Here is a 22,691-nt window from a genome sequence, read left to right as displayed (position 1 = left end):
TAGATGGTTTAAAAAACTACGACATATGTCACTTTGTGGTGCCTACTTGGGTTTCCACTGAGAACTTGTAGAAACACAGTAAATTAAAATAAAACAAAAAGTCTCAAATGATACTTGTTGTGGCTCCATCCTCACTTTGTAGATACCAAGTTAAGTAGTCAGAGGTTTTATTTCTGAGAATCTTTTTCTTTTTCCATTCTTTGACAGCCGCGAGCTGTTGCTGGTTTTCGAGGAACAGTACGATATGCATCAATCAATGCTCACAGAAACAGAGTGAGTGTCTCATTCTATATCATATCCATCTCGTGTAGCTGAAAGCAGTCAGTAATGCAGTTGCTATTGATTTCCTTTTTTGTTTTCTTATGTGTGTATTTATTATGTAGAAATTAATACTTAGAAATTTTTGGGAAAGGATAATATACTTTACAGTAGTCAAGGGTGAAAAAGTTCTTGTTGTAGAAACAATAGTAGTTTTAATAGTTACCTTTAACATGCAATTGTATTGTAAGTTAATAAATTAAAAAGGTGAAGTTACTGAGTTTTATAAAATACATAATGCCCAGTATGTTGTCTTAACATCATACACTAAAGAAATCTGAATAAACAGCTCTTCCAGTACAGAATTTGCAATGTTATTTTAACACATTTCAACTTCTGTTTTGTATCTGTGTATCTTCTGTGTAAATTTACTTGTATGTTTCTACTTAAAGAGTTGCTGGAGTTAATTATACAAATTTGTTTTGCACTGTTGATTATATTAATTTTTATATATATAATACTTTTTGTCTTATAGGTATTTATAAAATGCATTAGAGTAATATTTCTTTTTCACAGGAAATGGGTCGGCATGATGACCTCTGGTCCCTGTTCTACATGTTGGTGGAATTTGTGGTTGGGCAACTACCTTGGAGAAAAATAAAAGATAAGGTAAACCTAGAAGTGAAACCAAAGAGCACGGGGGAGATTTACTTCTGGATTACAAGCGAATGCTATGATAAGGATTCCACTAAGAATCATTGGTTCATTTATTTTAACTTTACATTTTCCAGTGTTTTCTAGTGTTAGTTCTCATTGCTAGTGTCATGGTATAAAAACAATCAAGTTTTACACTGTTACAGGCAGGAGGTGGATTGTGCTTCTAGTTTACAAATATTTTAAAAGGCAAAAGTAAGTGTATCTTGTCATTTGTTTCATTTTCCTGTTTTCACTTCAGCAGTTTTTGATTTTACCTATCACACATTTAGCATTTTTAATATATTTTGATTTTTTGTGAAATGGGAATTTCTTACTTACTGGTGAACAAAAGTGAATCAGTCAATATGCAGTAGTTAGTGCCTTGAGACTTGGGTCTTTGCATACCTCATCATGGGTGAGGTATGCAAAGAAATGTCGTCTAAGTAGCTTATTATTACTTCTTTCAACATTTGAAATAGATTGAAACAATCTATAATATGATTTATGCATTGGTAGATGACAATGTGGTATATAGGTAGGATCTCTTTTTTGGTTTTGATTTACTCATCTTACACTAAATAGGATTTACTAATCTTATACAATATACTGTCAAGACCAAATATACACCAAAAAGTGACTGAACATCAGATGATGCAACAGTATATGTAAATCTTTAAAACATACTTTTTAGAAGGGTTGGAGTGTCTAATGACAGTCCTTGATATCAGGCAGCATTCAAACACAGCAAAAAATTAAATGGCTTTTCATATTGAGTTTGAAGTTTGTACATTGTTTTGCACGTGTACTGAAGGCAATGAAGGAATCTCTTCTCTTGCTATCTGATATAGAATGGCCTTCCTCAGTACTATTCAGAGTAATGTACTTACCCATCTTCCTGGCCAGCAGTGTATTGAATGGCTGTAAGATACAAGGTGAATATGTTGTAGCAGAGAATGAAAATGTGTTAATGATGTTTGTTGTATTATTTACTCCTAGGAGCAAGTGGGCTCCATTAAAGAAAGGTACGAGCACAGACTTATGTTGAAACATCTTCCTCAAGAATTCAACATCTTTCTGGATCACATTTCTAATTTAGATTACTTTACAAAGCCTGATTACCAGGTAAACATTTTTACTATTTCATCTTTCTGATTTTTAAATAGCAGAATTTTATGCTGTTTCATCTTCAATTTCTTTTGAGTTCATTAGGTAGTGATTATGGATTGTGCCCCCACAAAGTTATTTTAATGATGATCTAGTGCCATAGAAACTTGGTGGTTCAAAGATGTCATGTTTTTAAATTTGGGAAGAGTAAGGCAGTTAAGTTGCTAAAAACAATTGACAGTTGCTTTGCAGTCAATATTCTGTTGGGATCGGGTGCTGTCCTACTATCGTAGCCTCTGTTGGGTGCTCCTTAAGTTAAATCAATCAGATTGTTTCCTCAGTGATACTCATTCTGGCAGTTTTCCAAAATCTGGAGCTCAGCCACCTACGAATATACATCTAGAGCACAACATGCAGCCATGGTGTTTTTCTAAGACCGAAGTATTGCCTACAGAGATCATGAGAAAACTAGTGATTTTTCTTTGCTTAAGAAAGTATTGCCTGCTGAAGTGGATAGCCTCAGCTCAGTGATAAAGTGATACGTGCCAAGAGTATATGCTGTAGAATATGTATCTATTCACTCAGTACTGAAGATGATTTAACAAAAAATAAAACTCAAAGACAGAACTTTGTTCTATACCAATATGTGGAAAGCAGTAGAGGAATGCTCAGGAAAAGCAGGGAAGAAAGACTGAGTTTTTTCAGTGTCACAAACTATGTGGGAAGTTGAAGTGATCTAACATCACACCACGACAAGTTGTCCCTGTGTGCCTTCCCTCTGGTTCCCAGAAACACACATTCCTGTCAGCTTCCCACTTGTGTTACCTGTCTGCCCCTGTGCATTTGTTCGACTCACTAACTCAGCAAAACCAGAAGGAATGGTTTTCTGACGGTGCGCAAGCTGAATTGGTACGACTGAGTAAATAAATCATTCTGACTAACTCTGGAATTATAATTTTGGTAGGAATGACTCCTGTGCTTTACCTGGTGAGATTAACAGAGAAATCGAGATAGATAAAATTCGAAATAGGAACTGAAAATCTTAAGGGTTAACTAATTTTTGGAAAAAAAAATCAAAAAGTCTTTTTACAAATACAGAAAATGTTTAGTGTTCCTGAAAAGTAAATACCTTGAGTTTTTTCCTTTTCTGTTACAAATTTCCATGGAATTTATCCTATAGTTTACAATTAAGTGAGGAAAATTATTAAAAAATTTTGACTGTTTTGTGTGCCTAGTTGTAAAGATCAATCAGATTTTTTTTTCTTCTATTGTAAAAATTAATGGTTGCAGAAATTTTGATGTTGCATAGAAAAATCTTGATTGTAGACTGGTAAATATGGTTTATTTACATTATATATACTGAATTAAAACATATACATAGGCATATTTTTGCAAAATGTTTTCCTGTGGTTTACTTGTATCTAACAGAGCACATGCACTCAGGGGTTAATGTGATACCGGGACAGAGTTTCTTCATGATAGAGACAGCCCAGTAATTTATAGTCCTCTGGTTGGTCATGGAACATTTGCAGTTGTGTAGCTGCAGCCTGAGTCTTCCGACATGGTCTTGCTCATGTGCTTTAGACCAGAGCAGGGTGGTTTTATTGAGAGCAGGGAGAAAGTGCTTTACTTTCAATGGTCATTTAAGCTCTGGTCTCCCTTAACTAGTATTTGTTGTAGCAATGCTATTCATACCTTCGATACATATCATTCTTTGTTTGCATTTATGGCTAGGCACTGAACAAGAATGTACATGGTCAAGATCTCTGCTTTGAAGAGTTTACAGTCTAAAAAGTTCATGACATAGGCCTAGAATCCACGTTTGATTTGGCGATGTCAGATATGTTGATTTTATTCAGGTATTTATGCACACATTGCCTCAGCCTCCTGACATCGTTAAGCATTTGAGTTTGTATTTGCATTATAGCAGAAACTGTAGAAAAGATTTAAAGGAGAGGGACCTTAAAAATTACTTCGGAGGGACTGCTTAAGGTTTACATGAAGAGAAGAATTTAGGAAAGTACATATGGGACAGGGAGTGACCTATTGCTTTATGCCACTAGGGTTTCCGAACTGACTGGAATAGATGGCACACCAAAGGTTCTTGAGAATAAGGATAAAATAGATACAACCACTTTATACAAGAAAAATGATCCAAACTTCCTATCTGTTTTAGGTTGCCAAAGGGTATGTGTATTTAAAGGAGGCCAGATAAAAATTTTAGCCTCCTAGACTGGAAGAAAGAGTGAAAAATAAGAATTTTATCTTTAGGGGAGGGGAAGATTAATTTTAGAAACGTTACAGAGTAAGAGATGATGTGATATGGACACACCCTTCCCACCAGTGACTACAGTGAGACAGTTTACACAGGGAAAGTAGATGCAATTTCTTTCTCTGTCATGGACACAAATTGGTCTAGATGCTTTTTCGTAGCATAAGATGAGGGTGTAAATCTTGCAGTGTGACATTTCTGAGGGATGAATGTCAGCATTAGATAAATGATTCATGGTTCTAAATGACAGAAATGTATGAATTAGCAAATCAGTATTCTTCCCTATGTACTCATTCATTTTCTTGGTTTCTAATGGTGTTACCAAATATATTCTTTTCTCTTCCTCTGCTGGAGAACCATTGGATGCTGTTCTGCAGCAATGTAGTCAGGCCTCTGTGGGGGTGTGTGTATGTGTGTGTGTCTTTCTGTCTTTTTATGGATGCCTGTGATGTATCTTTGCCTCTCTTTACTGATACAAACACAGATGGTGTTTGGGGTTTTTTTGTTTGGTTATTTTGGTTTTGTTCTTGGTTTTGTTTTTTTTTTTTTAACAGAATTTTGCATAGCTTGACTTTGAAACCTTGGAAAATGAGAAATGGTCAATATGAAGAAATGTGTCCCTTTTTTTGGAAAATTGTTGTCAGTCAAAATCTTAAAGAAGAGACATATGAAAGTATTACAGGAGGATATTTCTTAATTGCTTGGTCTCTTAGACAAAAATGAAGCTTATTAACTTTTTTCTTCATTTTTAGCTTCTCATGTCTGTGTTTGACAACAGCATGAAAACATTTGGGGTTATTGAAAGTGACCCTTTTGACTGGGAGAAGAGCGGAACTGATGGCTCTCTGACAACGACGACAACTTCAACTACACCTCAGTTACACACTCGTCTTACTCCAGCTGCCATTGGGTATGTATGCACATTGTGGTCACTTGTGGATGTTGAATAAATAGAGGAGTGGAGGGTTAGGAGCATTTGAAGTATTTCCCTTTTTAGTGTTCCCGTCTATACTATCCTGAAAGATCAGCACTGCAGTCCTAAATTTATAGCAATAAAAAACAGCAGCTCAGGAAATTGCATGTAAATTTGCTAATCTGTTCTTTGCTAAATCATATTTTGTGAAACTAACTCATGAGTCCTGAGTTTAACTGCCTGTAAATAAACCCGTTGTTTCCTGTAAGCTCGGAATAAACTACTACCTGCACTTTCCTTATACATTCAAAAAATTAATGGATCTTTCTAGGAAATTTGGGAATAGATTATGGTCTTGTTTAAAATAATATTTAATATGGTCTTTGAGACCTTCTGTAATTAAGTAAGTTGAACGAGATGTGATGCTTAATTATACCCATACTCATCTAAGAGGACTGGAGAGTATAAGAGGTGTTCATGGGTGAGGAGGAAGACTTTGTGCCAGTTCTAGACCTTGAATAGATCAGCTTTTTATCTAAGAGTCACAAAGGTTGCGAGTTGGGGGTTTTGACAGTGTAGTAAGGCTGAAAACGCCAGAATTTAATGGAGAATGTATTAAATTCCCAGTATTTCAAGGTAATTTTTTAAAAAAGTGTTAAAAAAAATGTCAGTCAAGACATTAACTAGTGTTAATATTACACAGGTGTACAGTGTGTACTACTGAACACTCTGAAGTTGACATAGATTTTGCATATGATTCAGTCCCATTATCACAGTAAGCATCACACTGGAGTTATTGGCAGTCTTGGCTGCAGTTAACAGTTTTGGAGACTATAAATGAATGACTTTTGATTGACTTTCTGACTATTCACTTTTTAGGAATAGCATTGCTTCAGGTTCAGATACTGAGCTAAGCCTTAGCCCTATTTAGCCCCAAGTCAGTGGAACTACAGAACTTTAATTAAACTGTAATGTCTTTTTAGCATCATGCTTGTGTTTTCATTCAAATTATTTCATTTTGGTCAATAATTGGACCAAAATAACACTTTGATAAAAACAGTGATTACAACTGCATTTAGTTTGCTGGGTAATCTCTCTTCCTCATACGGTATGATTTGTTATTCTACCAAATTTTGAGGAAAAGGAAACCATATTGTGAAAGTTACCGTTAATTTTTTTGAATAGAAAAATATGTGTAGAAGAGTCAGGAGCGAAGTTGAGCCTGGACATGATCTCTAACAAATTTTCTCCAAGGTTGCTCTGAAAACATTAAAAAATCTAGCTTTTAAGTGATTATATTTTGATTTACACCTTTTGTTATGTGCATAAACTAAAGAGAAATAAATTGTGAAAGCCAAGAAGTAGGATTTTTAATTTACAAGATTTATTTTTCTACAGAAGCATGATTTTGCTTGTAATTTTTTGTTTGTTTCTTTTCATAGAGTAGAAAATAAAATTTAGAGTAGAAAATCATTTGAAGAAATGTGTTAGTCTACAGATTTTTACCTTTCTGATTGTTTTTTTAAACTACTTCTGTAGAATTGCCAATGCCACTCCTATCCCAGGAGATTTGCTGCGAGAAAACACAGATGAAGTGTTTCCTGATGAACAGCTCAGTGATGGAGAGAATGGTATTCCAGTTGGTGTCTCACCAGAGAAACTACCAGGATCCCCTGGGCATCAGCGTCCTCAGGAAAAAGACGTTTGGGAAGAAATGGATGCAAATAGAAACAAAATAAAACTGGGGATCTGTAAGGTACTTACAAGTATCTGCATTGTGAAGACCACCTTTGAACAGTTTCCTGTCCTCATAGTGCACATAAGATATAATTACTAATGCAGTCTTACCAATATTGATTAGTTAGAATGGTCTAAGAAAACAAGATTTATGGCAGAGCTAGCACATTTTATCAGTGATTTATATACTGAAACAAGCAGACAAGGTTTTGGGCCTTGTGTCACTTTATCAGGTCTTTATGATGAATAGTAGTAGATTGTTGATAATTTGAGATTTTTTGTAGTTAATTCATATTCATGCTTTTCAGACATGATTTTGATTCTTGCTCACTGAATGAAACCAAAGCAAATTTCCTGCATCTTGCATGTGTAGAAGTTAGATACTGAATATACAAAAAACAGTTTAATGTTGTTCTTCAATTGACAGATTGGCAGTGTGATTGGCAGTATCCATTTAATTCACTTGATGTTTTTGTCTCTGTGAGATAGGATACCTTTGTACTGATCTTGGTACATGGGCTAGTCTTTAGAATACAATGTTGCTTAATTTTGAAAAGTGGTCTTTGAGAAGTGGTTCCTGTCTCCTTTGCTCACCAGTCAGAATATTTCATACTTGGACAAATGTAGCCCTGTTGCTTGATATAAAAATTTTTTGAACATGAAGAGGGATCTCGTACTGAAATGCTATTTAGCTAGGAGAGCTGTCTAGTTTTGAGGCTATAGTTGTTTACTTAAGAAACATATAGGAAAGAATAAGGCATGGTGCCTATTTTCACATGTGCTTATTTGTTTGTTTGTTTTTTGCCAAGGAGGGAGAAAGGAGATTGTTCTGGTTTAAACAAAGGCAACTTCTATTAGTTGCACCTGTTGAGACTAAGGATGATCATGATATCCCAGCTCTAAATCATGTCCTATTAGTATACAAGATGGAATGTGGTTGGACTAAAACATAGTTCTAAGTCACAGGAATACCTGGTTGATTTAGTATATAACTGTTACATGCTCCAGAGAATCATAAAGACAGCTTGGAAGCTAACTTCTCTTTAATAGGAGCACGTGCCTGTAAAGCAGACTGAAGATGGCTACCAAGCACTGGATTTCAGGTTATTATTAAAGAAAATTTCAGAGATGGGTGTGAAATATCAGAGTAAATTTAAGTGTATTACTCGATTTTTTAGACTTCTGCTCTCAGACCTACCCAGCACTAGTATATTACTAATATTTTGTTCGTTATAGGTCTGTGCTGAAGAGCATATCTAAACTACCTTAACTATGGTGTGAACTTAAGGACCATTCCAAACACAAATTGGCTTATCACAGCCTAAAAACCTGGGTGATATTCACCATGTAGTACCTTGTCTCCCTCTGTTTTGTTGCTCCTAGTGAGTTATGTTTTTACTTTACTTTCTGCACAGGCTGCCACAGAGGAAGAAAACAGCCATGGGCCAGTGAATGGAATGCTTAATGCACCGAGTCTCGGTTCTCCAATTCGTGTTCGCTCAGAGACCACCCAGCTAGACAGAGACGTCCCACTGGTGCGAAAGTTACGTTCAATTCACAGCTTTGAACTGGAGAAGCGTCTGACGTTGGAATCAAAGCCAGACACTGATAAATTTATTGAGACCTGGTAAAGAAATTATTTTATTCTTATGCTTAGGTCTTTTCAGAATATGTAGTTATACTATCATCTTTCCTCTGCCATGTGAAACCCAGGAATGGAGCTGCTGAGTTATACTTATGCAAGCTACAGCAAAGTACTTACTATGTTCCTAATATCGCTTCATTAATGGGTTTCACTACTTGGCAGCTTCTTTAAAACAGATTAGTACTAGTGTAAAGTTAAAGTCCCATTTCAGAATTTTTCATTTCAAGAGCTAGTGGTGTAGCCCTTATGTTTATTAATTTTTTCTTCAGTGGGATACTCTTGACAGTACATCTGAACAACTAAATGAGAATGATTATATCAGGTACTCAATAGAGGTAACATGGGATTAGATTATATGACATGAGAAGAAGTGGAGTTTTGAAGTAAACTTAGAAATCTACCTGTGAGCAGCAGGTTTAGTTATGCCTAAAGGTGTTGCACCAACATAAAAAAAAATCTCAATAGAAGACAGAGGTCTTAAAATAGAATTTAATGGTAGAGAAGAAACAAAGGTATGAGAACAGATGCAATCAATTTGCCTATGTGTAGAAAGAATAAGGGGGGAAGGACACAGAGAAATCTGACTGAAAGGCAGAGGCTGAGTGGGGAGAATAGAAGACAGCTGACATGCTGACAGTGGCAAAATCCTTCTAAATAAGTCATAGGGGAGTTAGAAATTTGAATTTTTTCATGGAGCAAGTTATGCAAAGCATAAATAAGGAATCAATCAAATAACAAGCAATAACATTCTTCTTGAAAGCATCTACTAACTACTGCTGGAGACATATTTCTTCTGCTTTGAGTCTCTGCTTTGTAGCATAAATTAAGCATGGTAAACATCTGGTGGTAGCCTCACCAATGAGCTGGTATCCATTCACTATTCTCCCTTCTGGTAATTACATTTACAATACAATATGATACATTACAATTACAGTATGTGCAAATTTCTAAGACCATCTGCCCATTTTTACTTGGTATCAGAGTTATTTGTCTTAAATGATGGATCTTTCAACCATTGTAGATTGTTCTAAAATATGACAACAAGTTTTTATATAAATCTAGTTTTCCTCTACTGAAAAAACTCAAATGTAGGTTACATTTTTAAATTAATTCATAACTAATTCAGATATTAACTTTTTTTCTTAAGTTTGGAGAAGATGCAGAAAGACTTGAATGCTACGGCAGAGAATCCTGTTGCTGCTGTTCCTCCTCTTTCTGAGAAAACACCTATTCCTGCTCCTGTGACTGCCCGCATGGACCATGTTTGGCACTATGATGAAGAATATCTTCCAGACGCTTCAAAGCCTGTGTCAGCTAGTTCTCCAGAACATGTTGATGGTGTTATTAGCAATGGATTTGTAGCTGTTAACTTAAGCTCCTGCAGGCAGGAGGTTGATTCTAAGGAATGGGTGATAATAGATAAGGAACGGGACTTGCAGGACTTCAGGACAAATGAGGCTTTAGGGCACAAAATGACTGGAAGTCCCTCAGATGAAGAGCCGGAGGTACTACAAGTTCTAGAGGAGTCCACTCCAGAAGAGCAACCCAGACAGGGTGGCTGGGCAGGAAACAGTGTCCATGCCAAGAACCAAACCTCAGGGGTGGAGTTTGTTCTAGCCATGGAGTGTCATCCTGCTGCTTCCGAACAGCTCACAGATAAATTGGAACTTCTGTCCGGAGCTGCTGGACAGCTTCTTGCAGCCACCCCTACAAGTCCTATGGAAGCTCAAGCAGAAGGAGCACTCACTCCGGTAAGAGAAGCAGTCGCTGATTTACTGAACCTCTCTTTATTCAGATTATATGAAGAGATAGTAAGGGAAAAGGCAGTGACTAAAAGGCAATAGTGTAGCAGAAATTCCTAGTTTCATCAGGTATGGGACTTGATTCTTGAGGAATGATCTTCCATGTTTTGTTATATGAGTGTTTACATTCTCCTATAGAAGTGGCTATTAGTTCTGCAGGTATGGTCCACATAACTGGCCTCAATAAAAACAAATTAAATATTTTTTTTTATATATATAAATATAAATAAAGAAGCTCCTCATGTAGTGATTCCTGATCAGTAAGAGATACACATAGAAATATTTATTTATTATATTTGCAGTACATAAACATAAAATTACAATGAATATGTAAAATGTTGTGCTACAACATTTCATGAGTTTCAGGAAAAGCCTGAATGGCTGAAATTAAAGAAACAGAGTTACTTGCTCTCACCATCATTGATGTAGTGTTTTCTTTTGGAAGTCCCTTTGTTTCTTCCTGTTTCTTCTGGAAATTTCTAATCGTTCTTATACAATTGGCTTTTATAAATTGTTGCTACTTCTCACTTCCAAGATAACTTTGCTACTGCTTTGCTCCCACAGTTTTCTCTTCACTAAGACAGATTGCTTTGCTTCCATTGCATCCTCCTCTTTTTGTGTCTAACGAATTCTCATTTGCACAGTTTCTGAACATTTACTTTTTTTCTCCTCTGTCACTGATTTTTTGAGCCAAGAAACCTGGCTGTACTTCTCCCTATCACCACTTTTTGTGAAAGTTAGAGCCAGATGCTTGGAAAAAAGAAACTTGTCACCAATCATTCATTTATTATAAGGTGTGGAATATCCTTTATGGTGAAAATGAACTACTCAATGTAATTAACTATAGCTCTGTAGTAAAATTTCCAATACACCTACGTTCTCTTGGAAAATGCAAAATCATATCTTTCATACAAGATTATATTTAGATATCATACTTTGAGAATTATGTAGTTTATAGAAGATTCATTTTGCATGATACAAAATACAGAACTGTGTTAAACAGCAGATTTTTGAGATTTAATTTGAAAATTAGTTGCATGGAAGAGTTTTTGATGGGTTAAAAACTTGTAAAGGTGAAAAGTTAATTTAAATTGCTCAGTTGTTTTCAGTTGGTCAATTTTTGTATTTTAATGATACTCTTAGTTAAACAGACAAGAAAGAGCAAGACTTAGTCATGTACAAGATACTAATTATCAGGTGGTTTTATCTCAAAAGCTATTAAAATCTAACTTGCAATTTTGTATGCAAATACACTATCCCACTTTATACAAACTTGTCTCTTTTTGGGGAAATAGCTATTTTACTTAAACTTGAAAGTTGAGGTGTTAAAATATCACGTACTACAGTGCAAATAATGGACAATGCCTTTATCTGGAAAGGAAGAAGCTTCAGAGCAGGGGAGCAGAAATAGTTATAAACAAGGTCAATTAGTTATGTTAGTATTGGAAGAAATACTGGTTGAAGTAGACACTGGGGTGAGATTATATTTTAGTTTGTCTGTGCAAAAATAATTGTCATGACATAAAAAATGGGGGGAATTTATATGGTTTGTATTATCCTGGAAGGGCAGGTAGTGCTGTGAGGGCAAGATGAACAACAAGAAGGAACTTGCTCTCTTGAAGGTGAATCATGTGGAATTTAAAATATAAGCTGAGCTGAGAATAAAGAAAATAGAAATTATTGTGGTGATTTAGAAACTCAGAACAGAGTGTCTCTATGCAGTCTGTCTATTCCAACTATGATGGCAATTTTGGTAGCCCTCCATCTACTTCATCAGCCCTTGAAAGCAAAACAAAGCCCAGGAGGATATTTGAGGGTAAGTTGTTTTTTCTGTCCTTCATTGATGGTGTTCCACTTCATAAAAGATACATTACTTGAGGTGGGTACTGGAACCCAGCTGTTCTTATAGGTGAGTGTCCTAGTCACTTCACAAGGAGAGAGTATATATATACACCTCTTCATACAGTAGTTCTCTCTATTCCAGAGTCCTTAGCTTCTTAAGGAGCTGTTTGGTAGAGTCCTTTTCCTTCTTCCTCAAAGCATTTACCCACTTGAAACTGTTCTTTGAATGTCATCCTTGTTTGTGGATCAGATGTTCTTGTTCTTTAGTAATTTTATCTAGGTAGTGCCTTCCTGACAATAGAAATAATGGGCAAAGGGTCATATTTTACTTTTCTGCTGATTTAATTGTATTGCACCAGATACTAAGAGCAGGCTTGGATCCAAGAATGTAAGTACAGGACCATAAATCAAATGACTTAAGTGTTACTAAAAGGGGTTAAAAATAGATGTTGACATTATAGTAGTACAATAGCTTATATAACTTCTGAAATGGTTTACTCATTTCAAATGGCTTGAAACTAGGATATGTCAGCCTTCACGATCATTGTGCTTAGGAATATACCTCCCATACGGATTTCTAGTGACCTGCTTCACTATCACTTAGGAGAAAGAATGATGAATTATGTTCTTTGAGCTTATTCTGATAGGCTTGTTAAATATGCAAGCAATTACTTCAGTGGTGAATGAATAAAATAGTTTTCCTGGTTTATGTATTTTTTTATTATTCGTTTTTACTTTGATGATTCTTCTTTATTCTTCATTTCTTTCAGGGCGTTATTGCTCACTATTTAAGTAGTAAGTAGTAGTAAAGATGTTTCTGTATGAGAAACTAAAGGTTCATATACTCACACATAATTTTATTTTATCCTGAAGGAAAGTAATTGCTGGCCTGCGGTCCTTCCATTTGTAGATACATGTTCTTCCTAAAATTATGTGTGTACATGTAATTGATGATAATATAATTTCTGTTTCACACAGCATCAGCATTCTAATAAGAATGTAAAGCTGTAGCAGTTCAGGAGAGGAAAGGAAGGAAACCTGAACTCTTAAGAGAGAAAAATGTGTAAATTATTGGCTTGGGGATGAGCAAGTTTCAGGCATAAAAAATTACAGCAAATTATGCTATCTATTATGAAAAAAACTTGCAGGAAAGAGAACTCATTTTCATGTCATGTCATGGTTTTCCAGTTGCAATACAGATTCTGTGTTTTACCAGCAAATACCCGTTTGATCTGGTTTGGTCATGGGCACATGGTCACATTTCTGCTGAACTGGTCAGAACATACTAGGGTATATATACTGACTGTGTACTTTCATAATGGCTTTATGTTGACTTTGGCTGCTGGAGGGCAGATGGTACCTGATTTGCTGTAATATCTGCTGGTATGAAGTTAATCTGGCAAAAGAATTTGCACTGGTCTATACTAATGGTGAATTTATACTGGAGCAGCACTTTGCCTCATACAACTCTAGTTTTCTTTTCCTTGAGCTGGTACCAAGAGCATAAAGCTGGACTTGCTGTGTTGTTGAACCATGGCCTTATTAATTTACTGTGTTTGTGTTGAATTGCAGTGAACTCCATACTGTGCATGCACAAAAGTTTGCAACATATATTTGTCAAGCAGATATTTCAGCAAATAAATAATAATGGAGTTGAAGTAACTGAATATGTAACAGCTAATTCCATTTTCATCTTCAGTTTAAATTAAACAACAGTTTTCTGTGGTCATATATGGTTGACAACCTAATACCACACACACACACACGTGTGTGTGTATGGTTATAGAAAGGTTGGACTGTGTGAATCTATTTATTTTTATTAATTAGTAATATTGCTGAAATTAGCATTTTGTATGTTGAGGAGCTATTAAGTTTTATCAAAAACCTGTGCTTAAATTTCCATTTATTTCTGAGTTCTAAATTGTTTAATTTTCATGTACCTTCTCTCCTCAGTTGCTGCTTTACGAGACACTGGAAATACTTTTTTTTTTTTTTCCAGTTTAGAGACAGCTATGTATTATGGGAACTGCAGCTTTAGGTTTGACACTATTGAAAATACCTTTTCCTTGGAAACTGAAATGCTTGATATATGCTCTTTTTTTTCCAAGTAATACAGGTTAGAATTGTAAATACTATGATAGGAAACCTTCATAAAGGTTGCAAAAAGTTTCCATATCTATGCTTTTCATGATTTTGTATAAATATACTTGGAACAAAGAATTGCAAACCGTCTGTAGCAATCTCATTTACAGGTATGTAGATGTGTCACCATCAGATATTTTTTCAGTGCTGCAAAAGGTCTTCCAAAGAATCAGTTGACTTCAGAGTTGTATGTCAAGGCTATAGGTTTATAGGTTTATTAGAATCATCAATAACCACTTTGAAAATGTACTTTCTCTAAAATTATTCATTTGGAACACCTTGACCTTACAGTTCCTGGTTTGTTTTGGTTTTTGTGGTGGTTTTTTGGGGGGGGGGTTTTGTTTTTTTTAATTCTCTTTTCTAAATGCTTCAGTGATGTAGTTTAAGATGAAGCAATTGTTCATGGATTCTCCAGGACAGTGTATCCTTCTAGTTCAATTCCATATTTCGGAAATTTCATCAAAATTGTTTAGTACTAATCTTACTGATTAATCCTGTCAGCTACGGTTCTTAATATACGCTGCTACAGCTGTAGTTGGGCAGTCACATTTGTAAAGCCTACAATGGGTGTATATGCTAAAAATATAGTCATCTCAGAAAACAGCGTTGTTTCAGGGATGTGCTAAGCATTTGCAAGGACCAGTCAACAGTCAACTAGTTCGTGTACGCAGTGTCCTTGAAACAGACTGCATTAGTTTATTAAACTTGCCCTAGATTGTTGCTGACTGACTGAAGGTAGGAGCCAGCTAGAGATGTGGATATGGTGTTCTAAGAAAATGCATGTAGGCAAGACATAAACAAGAATTATTAAAATACTGATTTTTAAACCTTATTTTTTTCCCCTACCATGTTGTTCTCACAGCTCAACTCATCTCATATGCTGCATTTCTCCACTCCAAGAATTTCAAGTCCCATCCTCCGCACCATGAGCCCTATAGCCTATCTATCCATCCACTCGGACCCTTTGAAAGAGGCAGGTTTACCAAGGAGTCAATCAGCTGAGAGCCACTCCTCTTCCTCCCGCTCAACTGGTCGTAGGCAGCTTCCTGTCATTCCCTGTGGCAACAAGTTTCCCCCTGTCATTCGCATCTCAAAAGCACAACTTCAGCAGGTGAATAAGCCTTGTCTTCATAAAAGTGACTGCATTGTAGCAGTCATCTGCAAAGTTTATAACATTTTCAGTTGCTCTGCATAGTCTGGTAGTAGGCATATGCTAGTCATACTGCTATAGACAACATCCTAAAAAATATTTTGGAGCTGTTATTCAGGTTATGATCTGGAGCACTAAGCATCTCTGTAAGATAGACTCACTTTGTCAGAATGATTTTCTCTTTAAAAAGGTAGGATTATAAAATCTAGAAAACAGATTTTTGCTTCTTTCAAAACTAAGATTAAAATATCTCTTTTTAATGTGTTCCTGCAATCAGTACCAGGTGGATTTTTAATTTGGAACACATATTAAAATTTAGACTACCGTAAATTATTTTAGTATGAGAAAAAGGGATCTAGAAATAGTGAAATTGCTACTTTGGGAATGAACAAATAATGAATTGTTCCACTGCTTTCAGTGTACAAAGCAAAGATCGGAATTATCAGGGATGTAGCAAATGGAAAATGTCACTAGGGAAAGGAGACTTTTCATAGTTTTGTATTCCCAGTTTCATTTCAATTTGAAAAAGATGAAGGCTTAGAATCATAATTGAAGTTAACCATAATTTGTGTATTAGTGATAAAAATATTGAGATTTCCTAAGCAGCATGAGCTTACATTGACTGGTAAAGTAGTATGACATAGCATTAATGCATAAGACCATAACATATCATCATCATTTTACCATTAATATTTCATTTGGATTATATTCTCTGTTGCCTTTTATTTCCAATGTATTTCTCAGTATAAATATTTCTGTGAGAAAGACTTATTATTTTTTTTTCAGTGCAGTATGCACAGGCGTATTGATATTAAACGTAATCCATCAATATTAGCATCTTTTAAACTTCCATAGGATCAGTGGTGAGTGATAACAAGGCAAACAATGTTGCTAATGTACTTACGTCAGCATTTTTTCTGTTAACTCAAAACCCAATCTTTTTTCCCTGCAACTCCTGGCTGCTTTTTATCTGAATATATATTAAAAAAAAATAGTTCTGTCCTTGATATATGGAAATGAACAAACAGTAGCTGCCAGATGTTCATTATTGTGAACTTGATGGGATACCAAAATACGACATTCTTCATGATGACTGACATATTGACTAGGGAAAAGGACTTAGGAGAAATGAATTCATTAAAAGTTAAGCTTCAGTATTTTTCAGGATTAGTTTGTATCCCAGGACACAAAATGACCTATTTTTTTTTTTTTTCTGTATATCCATGATTTAAATTTTCCAATCAGAATATATTGCAGATATAAGTAAAAAACTGCTCAAAATACTCAAAGCAAGTAGGTTTACATAAAGGGTCTTCTCTAGCTTCCTTAGGACCCCCAAATGAATACAGCTGCAATATTAACAGGGGCTGCAAATTTATATTCTTACTTGCCACGTTGAAAAGAATTGGTATTGTGCCAGGTGCTGATACTGAGTGGAGTGAGGAATATATGTAGCATTCTCAGCCTCTTCTTTCTTTTTACCTGGTAAGTTCATGACTGCTGTGATTTTGAAAGTCCTAACTCTGCTGGGAATTTAACTTCCAGTTTTTCATTTGATATGGAAACTACAAGCAAATGTAGAATGATTCTTTACTTCATTCCAACAATGAAGGTCTTGTGTACTTTATTGGCCCCCTGAAGAACTGAAACACACTTGCAAGTCTCCCTCTTTGCTACAGCGCAGTAATGATAGGTGCTTAGCAAGCTGGAAGTTCCAGCAGCATGAAAGCTGAATGTGTGTGGTAATAACCTAAAGCTTTTCTCCAGTTAAATATTGAAAAAAAATTAAAGTCATTCTATATTATTCTGTATAAATATTTTGTATTGAATGTATTTCCATATATTTTCTGGTGAAATTTGGTTCAGCATTCATAACTAATGGATTGCTGAGGTGAGGGATTGTGCTGTTGAATTTAGTTTCACGTATTAAAAAATAAAAAATGATACATTTGTTCCTGAAATCAAGAAAAGGGATTTTCTTTCCTGATTGTTGTTGAGTGAGGGTTCAGGAACTGTAACTGTAACCTACCTTCCTCTAGTTTGACATCAGATAGAGGAGGTAATGAAATTTCTGTATATCTTCTGCTCACTAGTGCAGAGAGGGTGTAGAATGTAGACCTACCTTTATTTGTTCAATAAAGAGAACTTCTCTCTTGCCGTATGTATATTATTGAAGAGAACTGGAGTATTTTGCTTCAGCTCTCCTTAGTTATTCAGTGTGCAGCATAAAGAAAGAGTCTGGCATCATTAGAGCTGACAAAAAACAGAGTAAATTCTTTGACTGTACTTGACTCTGAAGAGTAGGGCTAGAGTGCTATTAGCATCCTTTTCTTCCATAGCATGGTTAAATTGTACAGCGAATCCTTTTGAAATGTAACCTTTTTCTTCCTTTCTGTGAATTTTTCAGACAGGTAAGTTTTCTGAACTCTGCTCATTACAGGATGGTGTAGAGTGTTGTGTGAGGTCAATGGAAAAGGTAATGTGAGTGCAGCAACTACTGGTCAGGGCAGTCTATGAAGATTGCTTTAGTAGACAGTGTGCAAAATGTATAACCGTGTCTTGAGAAACAATCAAAATCAGCAACCTCAGATTTTTATATCTCTATAGTTTCTTAGCTCTTGTTCTTCAATAGGATAGTGAACACCTCTTCTGGCTATGGCAGCCATCCAGAAAACTTCTAAACTGGCTGCTCTACAATAGGATTCAGACCTTAACCAAGATGGATTCCAGTTGTGTGTTATTCTGGTATATTTTCATTTTTGGATGTGCTTAATGAGACATGTACAAAGGGTCTAATTTTAATTTAATGATTTTGTGGTTATTCATTGTGTTAGGGAAGGATTATCTGTGTCTCTCAAGTTAAGCAATCAGAATTAGTTGGCACTTTTACAAATATTTTCTCTTATGTCTTTATTATCTAAAATTTCTACCTTACGGGAACATTTTAAAAATTATTTAATAGTTATATAGTTATATTATTCATTACAAAATGTTCTGAAACCTTCCCACACAAGATGCTATGGGAATGCAAACCATCATACTCATATTCGTATGGAAGATGAGAAATAATATACTGATCTGAGTTGAAAAAATTACCTTAATTTTTAAGCATCTCACTGGAATTCAGGGACCTGTGGAAGAATAAGGTAAGACTTCTTGACATGTTCGAGGGGCATTTAGAGAAAGAATGCATATCCCTTATAATTGTCATTTTATTTTGGATGTTTTATGTTTATGAGCCAGGTGTGCACATAAATGTTGTAAATTTTGACACTTTTTGTGAAATAATTTTGGCTTGTTTCATTAGTCTGCCATAGCAAGAGATGAATGTTTATATTGGTTTTCACATTTAATGATCCTTTTCAGAACCACAAATAAACAAAACCCCAGAGATGCTCCTCTTCTGTTACAGTGTTCTTTTAAAAATATTTTTAATTTGACAGTGGCATTAACTTGAAACTGTCAGGTGCATTAGGGTTGTCTTAGAAGTCAGCGAGTTAAAACTCTGGTTTAGCGTTGTACCTATCCATTAAAGATGTCAGGAATTGATATATTTCTTCAAAATCCTCTTCAGAATTTCAGTTTCAAGACATGGTACATTATCAAATAGATGTGTCCTGGAAGGAAAAGAGGGAAGAGCTTTTCTCTGTTCATCAAGTCTGGTTTTTTCCTGCTGCCATGGTTAAAATTGGCTGTAGCAAAAGGATTCTAATTTCAGGGTTTACATAATTGTTATCACAGAATCGTAGTGGCTGGAAAAGCCCTTTAAGATCATTGAGTCCAACCATAAACCCAACACTACCAATTCCACCTATAACCCATGTCCCTCAGCACTATGTCTACATGACTCTTCAATCCCTCCAGGGATGGGGACTCCACCACTGGCCTGAGCAACCCGTTCCAATGCCTCAGAACCCTTTCAGGAAAGAAATTCTTCCTCAGATCCAATCTCAGCTGCCCTTGGCACAACTTGAGGCCATTTACTCTTCTTCTATCACTTGTTCCTTGGTTGAATAGACTGACCCCCCACCTCTCTACACCCTCCTTTCAGGCAGCTGTAGAGTGCAAGAAGGACTCCCCTCAGCTTACTTTTCTCCAGGCTCAACAACCCCAGTTCCCTCAGCCGCTCCTCATCACACTTGTGCTCCAGACCCTTCACCAGCTTCATTGCCCTTCTCTGGACACACTCCAGCACCTCCTTGTCCTTCTTCTCTACATCAGCATGAAGTTTAAGTTAGGTTTTTCTCAAAAGGCTGCTAATACCATTTACAATGTTGAGTTTAATCAAAGTAGAAATTTCAAGGAGTTAGTCCAGCTCGTGGCTACTGGAACTGTTTCATACACAGTAGATTTGATTTTGTTAAGTAGGGAAAATGTGCAGAAGTTCATGACAGGGTAGCTGTTAATTGATAATTTTTCAATGAAAATTAAGTTGCAGTGATGTTACAGCATTCACTCATCATCAGTGAAAGTAAGTGTTTGATAATGTTTACGGCCAGATTCAAAGGCAAGCTCAGATTCTGAATTCTTACTGTTTTCAGTTGTTACTGCTAGGTTCTTGAAAGGCAGTAGACATATGATCACTGCTACAGTGTCATTATTTTCTTCATTAGTAAGTTTCTCTGGAGTACATTGATTTTTCATACAAAATCACATAGGATGAGGAATACTGGGTAGCATTATTTTAGAATAAAAAAGAGGATGTCTGGAAGATGCACATAAGCTTACAAGTTACTCCCATTCTTTTAAGCAACTGGATTTTATATTGATAATGAAATTTCTTTAACAGTTTTAATCTACACACTCTCTATTGCAAAGAGATAAAAAAATTTACTTGTTGCTTTTATCCAAGTGGCAGAGGCAATTGCTTGGTATGTAGAAATCTAAATGCAAACCTCCAAGGCTTAGTAGGGTCTTTTTGTCTGAAGGAGAGAAATTCTTCAGGCCGGCTTTTTTCACAGCTGCCTTTGGTGTAGGAAAAAACCCCTATAAAAAGTTATTGTTTTAAATATGTGTGTTTTCTGGAATCCAGAGTACTTTTTCCCAAAATTCACAACCTCGTGGTTCATCTATTCTTTTCTGTCCTTGAGAAAAGGGAGCAGTCTGAAGACTGAGTTGTATATAATGATATATTTCAAATAACTGAATCATAGAATAGTTTGGGTTGGAAAGACCTTTAAAGGTCATCTAGTCCAACCCCCCTGCAGTGAATAGGGACATCAGGTTGCTCAGAGCCCTGGCCAACGTGACTGCAAATGTTCCCAGGGATAGGGCTTCTACCACCTCTCTGGGGAACCTGTTCCAGTGTTTCACCACCCTCATTGTAAAAAATTTCTTCCTTGTATCTAGTCTGAAACTCCCCTCTTTTTAGTTCAAAATCATTATCCCTTGTTCTATCACTACAGGCCCTACTAAAAAGGCTGTTCTTTTAAGCCCCCTCTAAGTATTTAAAGGCTGCAATAAGGTCTCCCTAAAGCCTTCTCTTCTCCAGGCTGAACAACCCAAACTCTCTCAGCCTTTCCTTGTTTGAGAGGTGCTCCATCCCTCTGATAATTTTTGTGGCCCTCCTCTGGACTCACTTCAACAGATCCATGTCTTTCTTGTGCTGAGGACTCCAGAGCTGGATGCAGTACTCCAGTTGGAGTCTCACCAGAGCTGAGCAGAGGGGCAGAATCATCTCTCTTGATGTGCTGGCCACACTTCTTTTGATGAAGCCCAGGATGTGGTTTGCCTTCGGGGTTGCAGATGCACATTGGTGGCATCCAGTACTACCCCCAAGTCCTTTTCCTCAGGGCTGCTTTCCAGCACATCATCTCCTAGCCTGTATAGATAATGAGGATTGTTCTGACCCAGGTGCAGGACCCTGCACTTGGCCTTGTTGAGGTTCACCTGGGCCCACTTCTCCAGCCTGTCCAGGTCCCTCTGGATGGCATCCTGTCCCTCTGGCACATTGACTGCACCACCCAGCTTGGTATCGTCAGTGAACTTGCTGAGGGTGCACTCAATCCTACTGTCAGTCTCATCCCAAACATACATGATTTAGTATGTTTTTCTAGCATCAAAATTGCATTAGCATGGAATAAGTAAAGATATTTCAGGAAAGCTGAACACTCTGTGGGAGTGCTGATCAACTCTGGTGTCAACAATTGTTTCCATGATTACAATTCATACAATAGTCTTCTTGAAATAAATAGGTGGTTACAATTCAGAGCATAATACCCAAGAACTAATGATGATTTCTCATGTAATTAAGGTATAATTGATCTAATTAGTATAATGAATATTGTGTGTATATATATATAATTGCAGATACTATCTATAATATCACCCACAAGATAATCTTTAATTAAGATATATTTCTGTCCTAAAATCCTTTATCTGCCACCATTAAAATTGCATATGATACTAGTGCAACTGGAATTACAGAAAAAAAATTAAAATTGCTATTTGGAGTTTGTGAATTTATCAGCATCTTAGCAGTTTCTCCTGGTTAGATAGATCTGTCATATGGAAGGAAGAGAGAACTTTTTAAAATAGGCAAAATAGGGAAACCACTAAAATTAGGACAAGCGCTAAGTGGAGATCTCTAATACTTCTAGGCTACCACTATGTAATTTTCGAAAACCGGTTAGGTTTCAAACTATTATTAAAATTTCTAGTATTTGGCAATTCTACACTATTGCTGTACATGAACCACAGGCAGATGTGTTTACTTGCTACCTAGCTACAACTGTATAGCTGCCCTGACTGCTTTCAGGCAGCTTCTAAACACAGACCATGGCTCATGTAGAGAGCTCACAAACTGGCTAAAATGATGCTAGCTTATTGATATATCTAATCTTAATAATACCAGGCTGGCAACCAAATCAGAATCAAAACAGATTCAGATAGTACCCTTGTAAGCATTTTTAAGGAGCTTAAATACCTAACTGGCAGCATGTATTATACTGTAGATCACTTGAGTGCTTGGATGGAATCAGCTGTGTTGCAGCTACTTCATGCAGCTGTGTGTGATTTATCATCACTCCTGTTCACAGTGGCAAAACTGTGTGACATAACAGGCTGCCGAAAGTTGCAGGTATTTTGTTTTAATTTAAAAGGTAAACTGGATTCTCGCCGCATCTTTGTGT

General features: G+C 36.2%; 1 protein-coding gene across 1 annotated transcript; it reads left to right on the top strand.

Moving 5' to 3' along the window:
- Window positions 1-207: 207 nt before the first annotated feature.
- Window positions 208-17,972, top strand: LOC104521847 (tau-tubulin kinase 2-like; the record flags this gene model as incomplete). Its single annotated transcript, XM_010163965.2, has 9 exons — window positions 208-273; window positions 835-927; window positions 1,951-2,076; window positions 5,083-5,240; window positions 6,783-6,999; window positions 8,396-8,607; window positions 9,773-10,376; window positions 15,274-15,522; window positions 17,969-17,972. Coding segments are annotated over 9 exons (1,729 nt in total), but the record flags the coding sequence as incomplete, so codon positions are not given.
- Window positions 17,973-22,691: the final 4,719 nt, after the last annotated feature.

This window comes from Antrostomus carolinensis, unplaced genomic scaffold (genome assembly GCF_000700745.2).
Source record: "Antrostomus carolinensis isolate BGI_N321 unplaced genomic scaffold, ASM70074v2 scaffold7013, whole genome shotgun sequence".
NCBI lineage: Eukaryota > Metazoa > Chordata > Aves > Caprimulgiformes > Caprimulgidae > Antrostomus > Antrostomus carolinensis.
The sequence above is the reverse complement of the archived record's forward strand: the minus strand, read 5'-3'. Positions and strand labels throughout refer to the sequence as shown.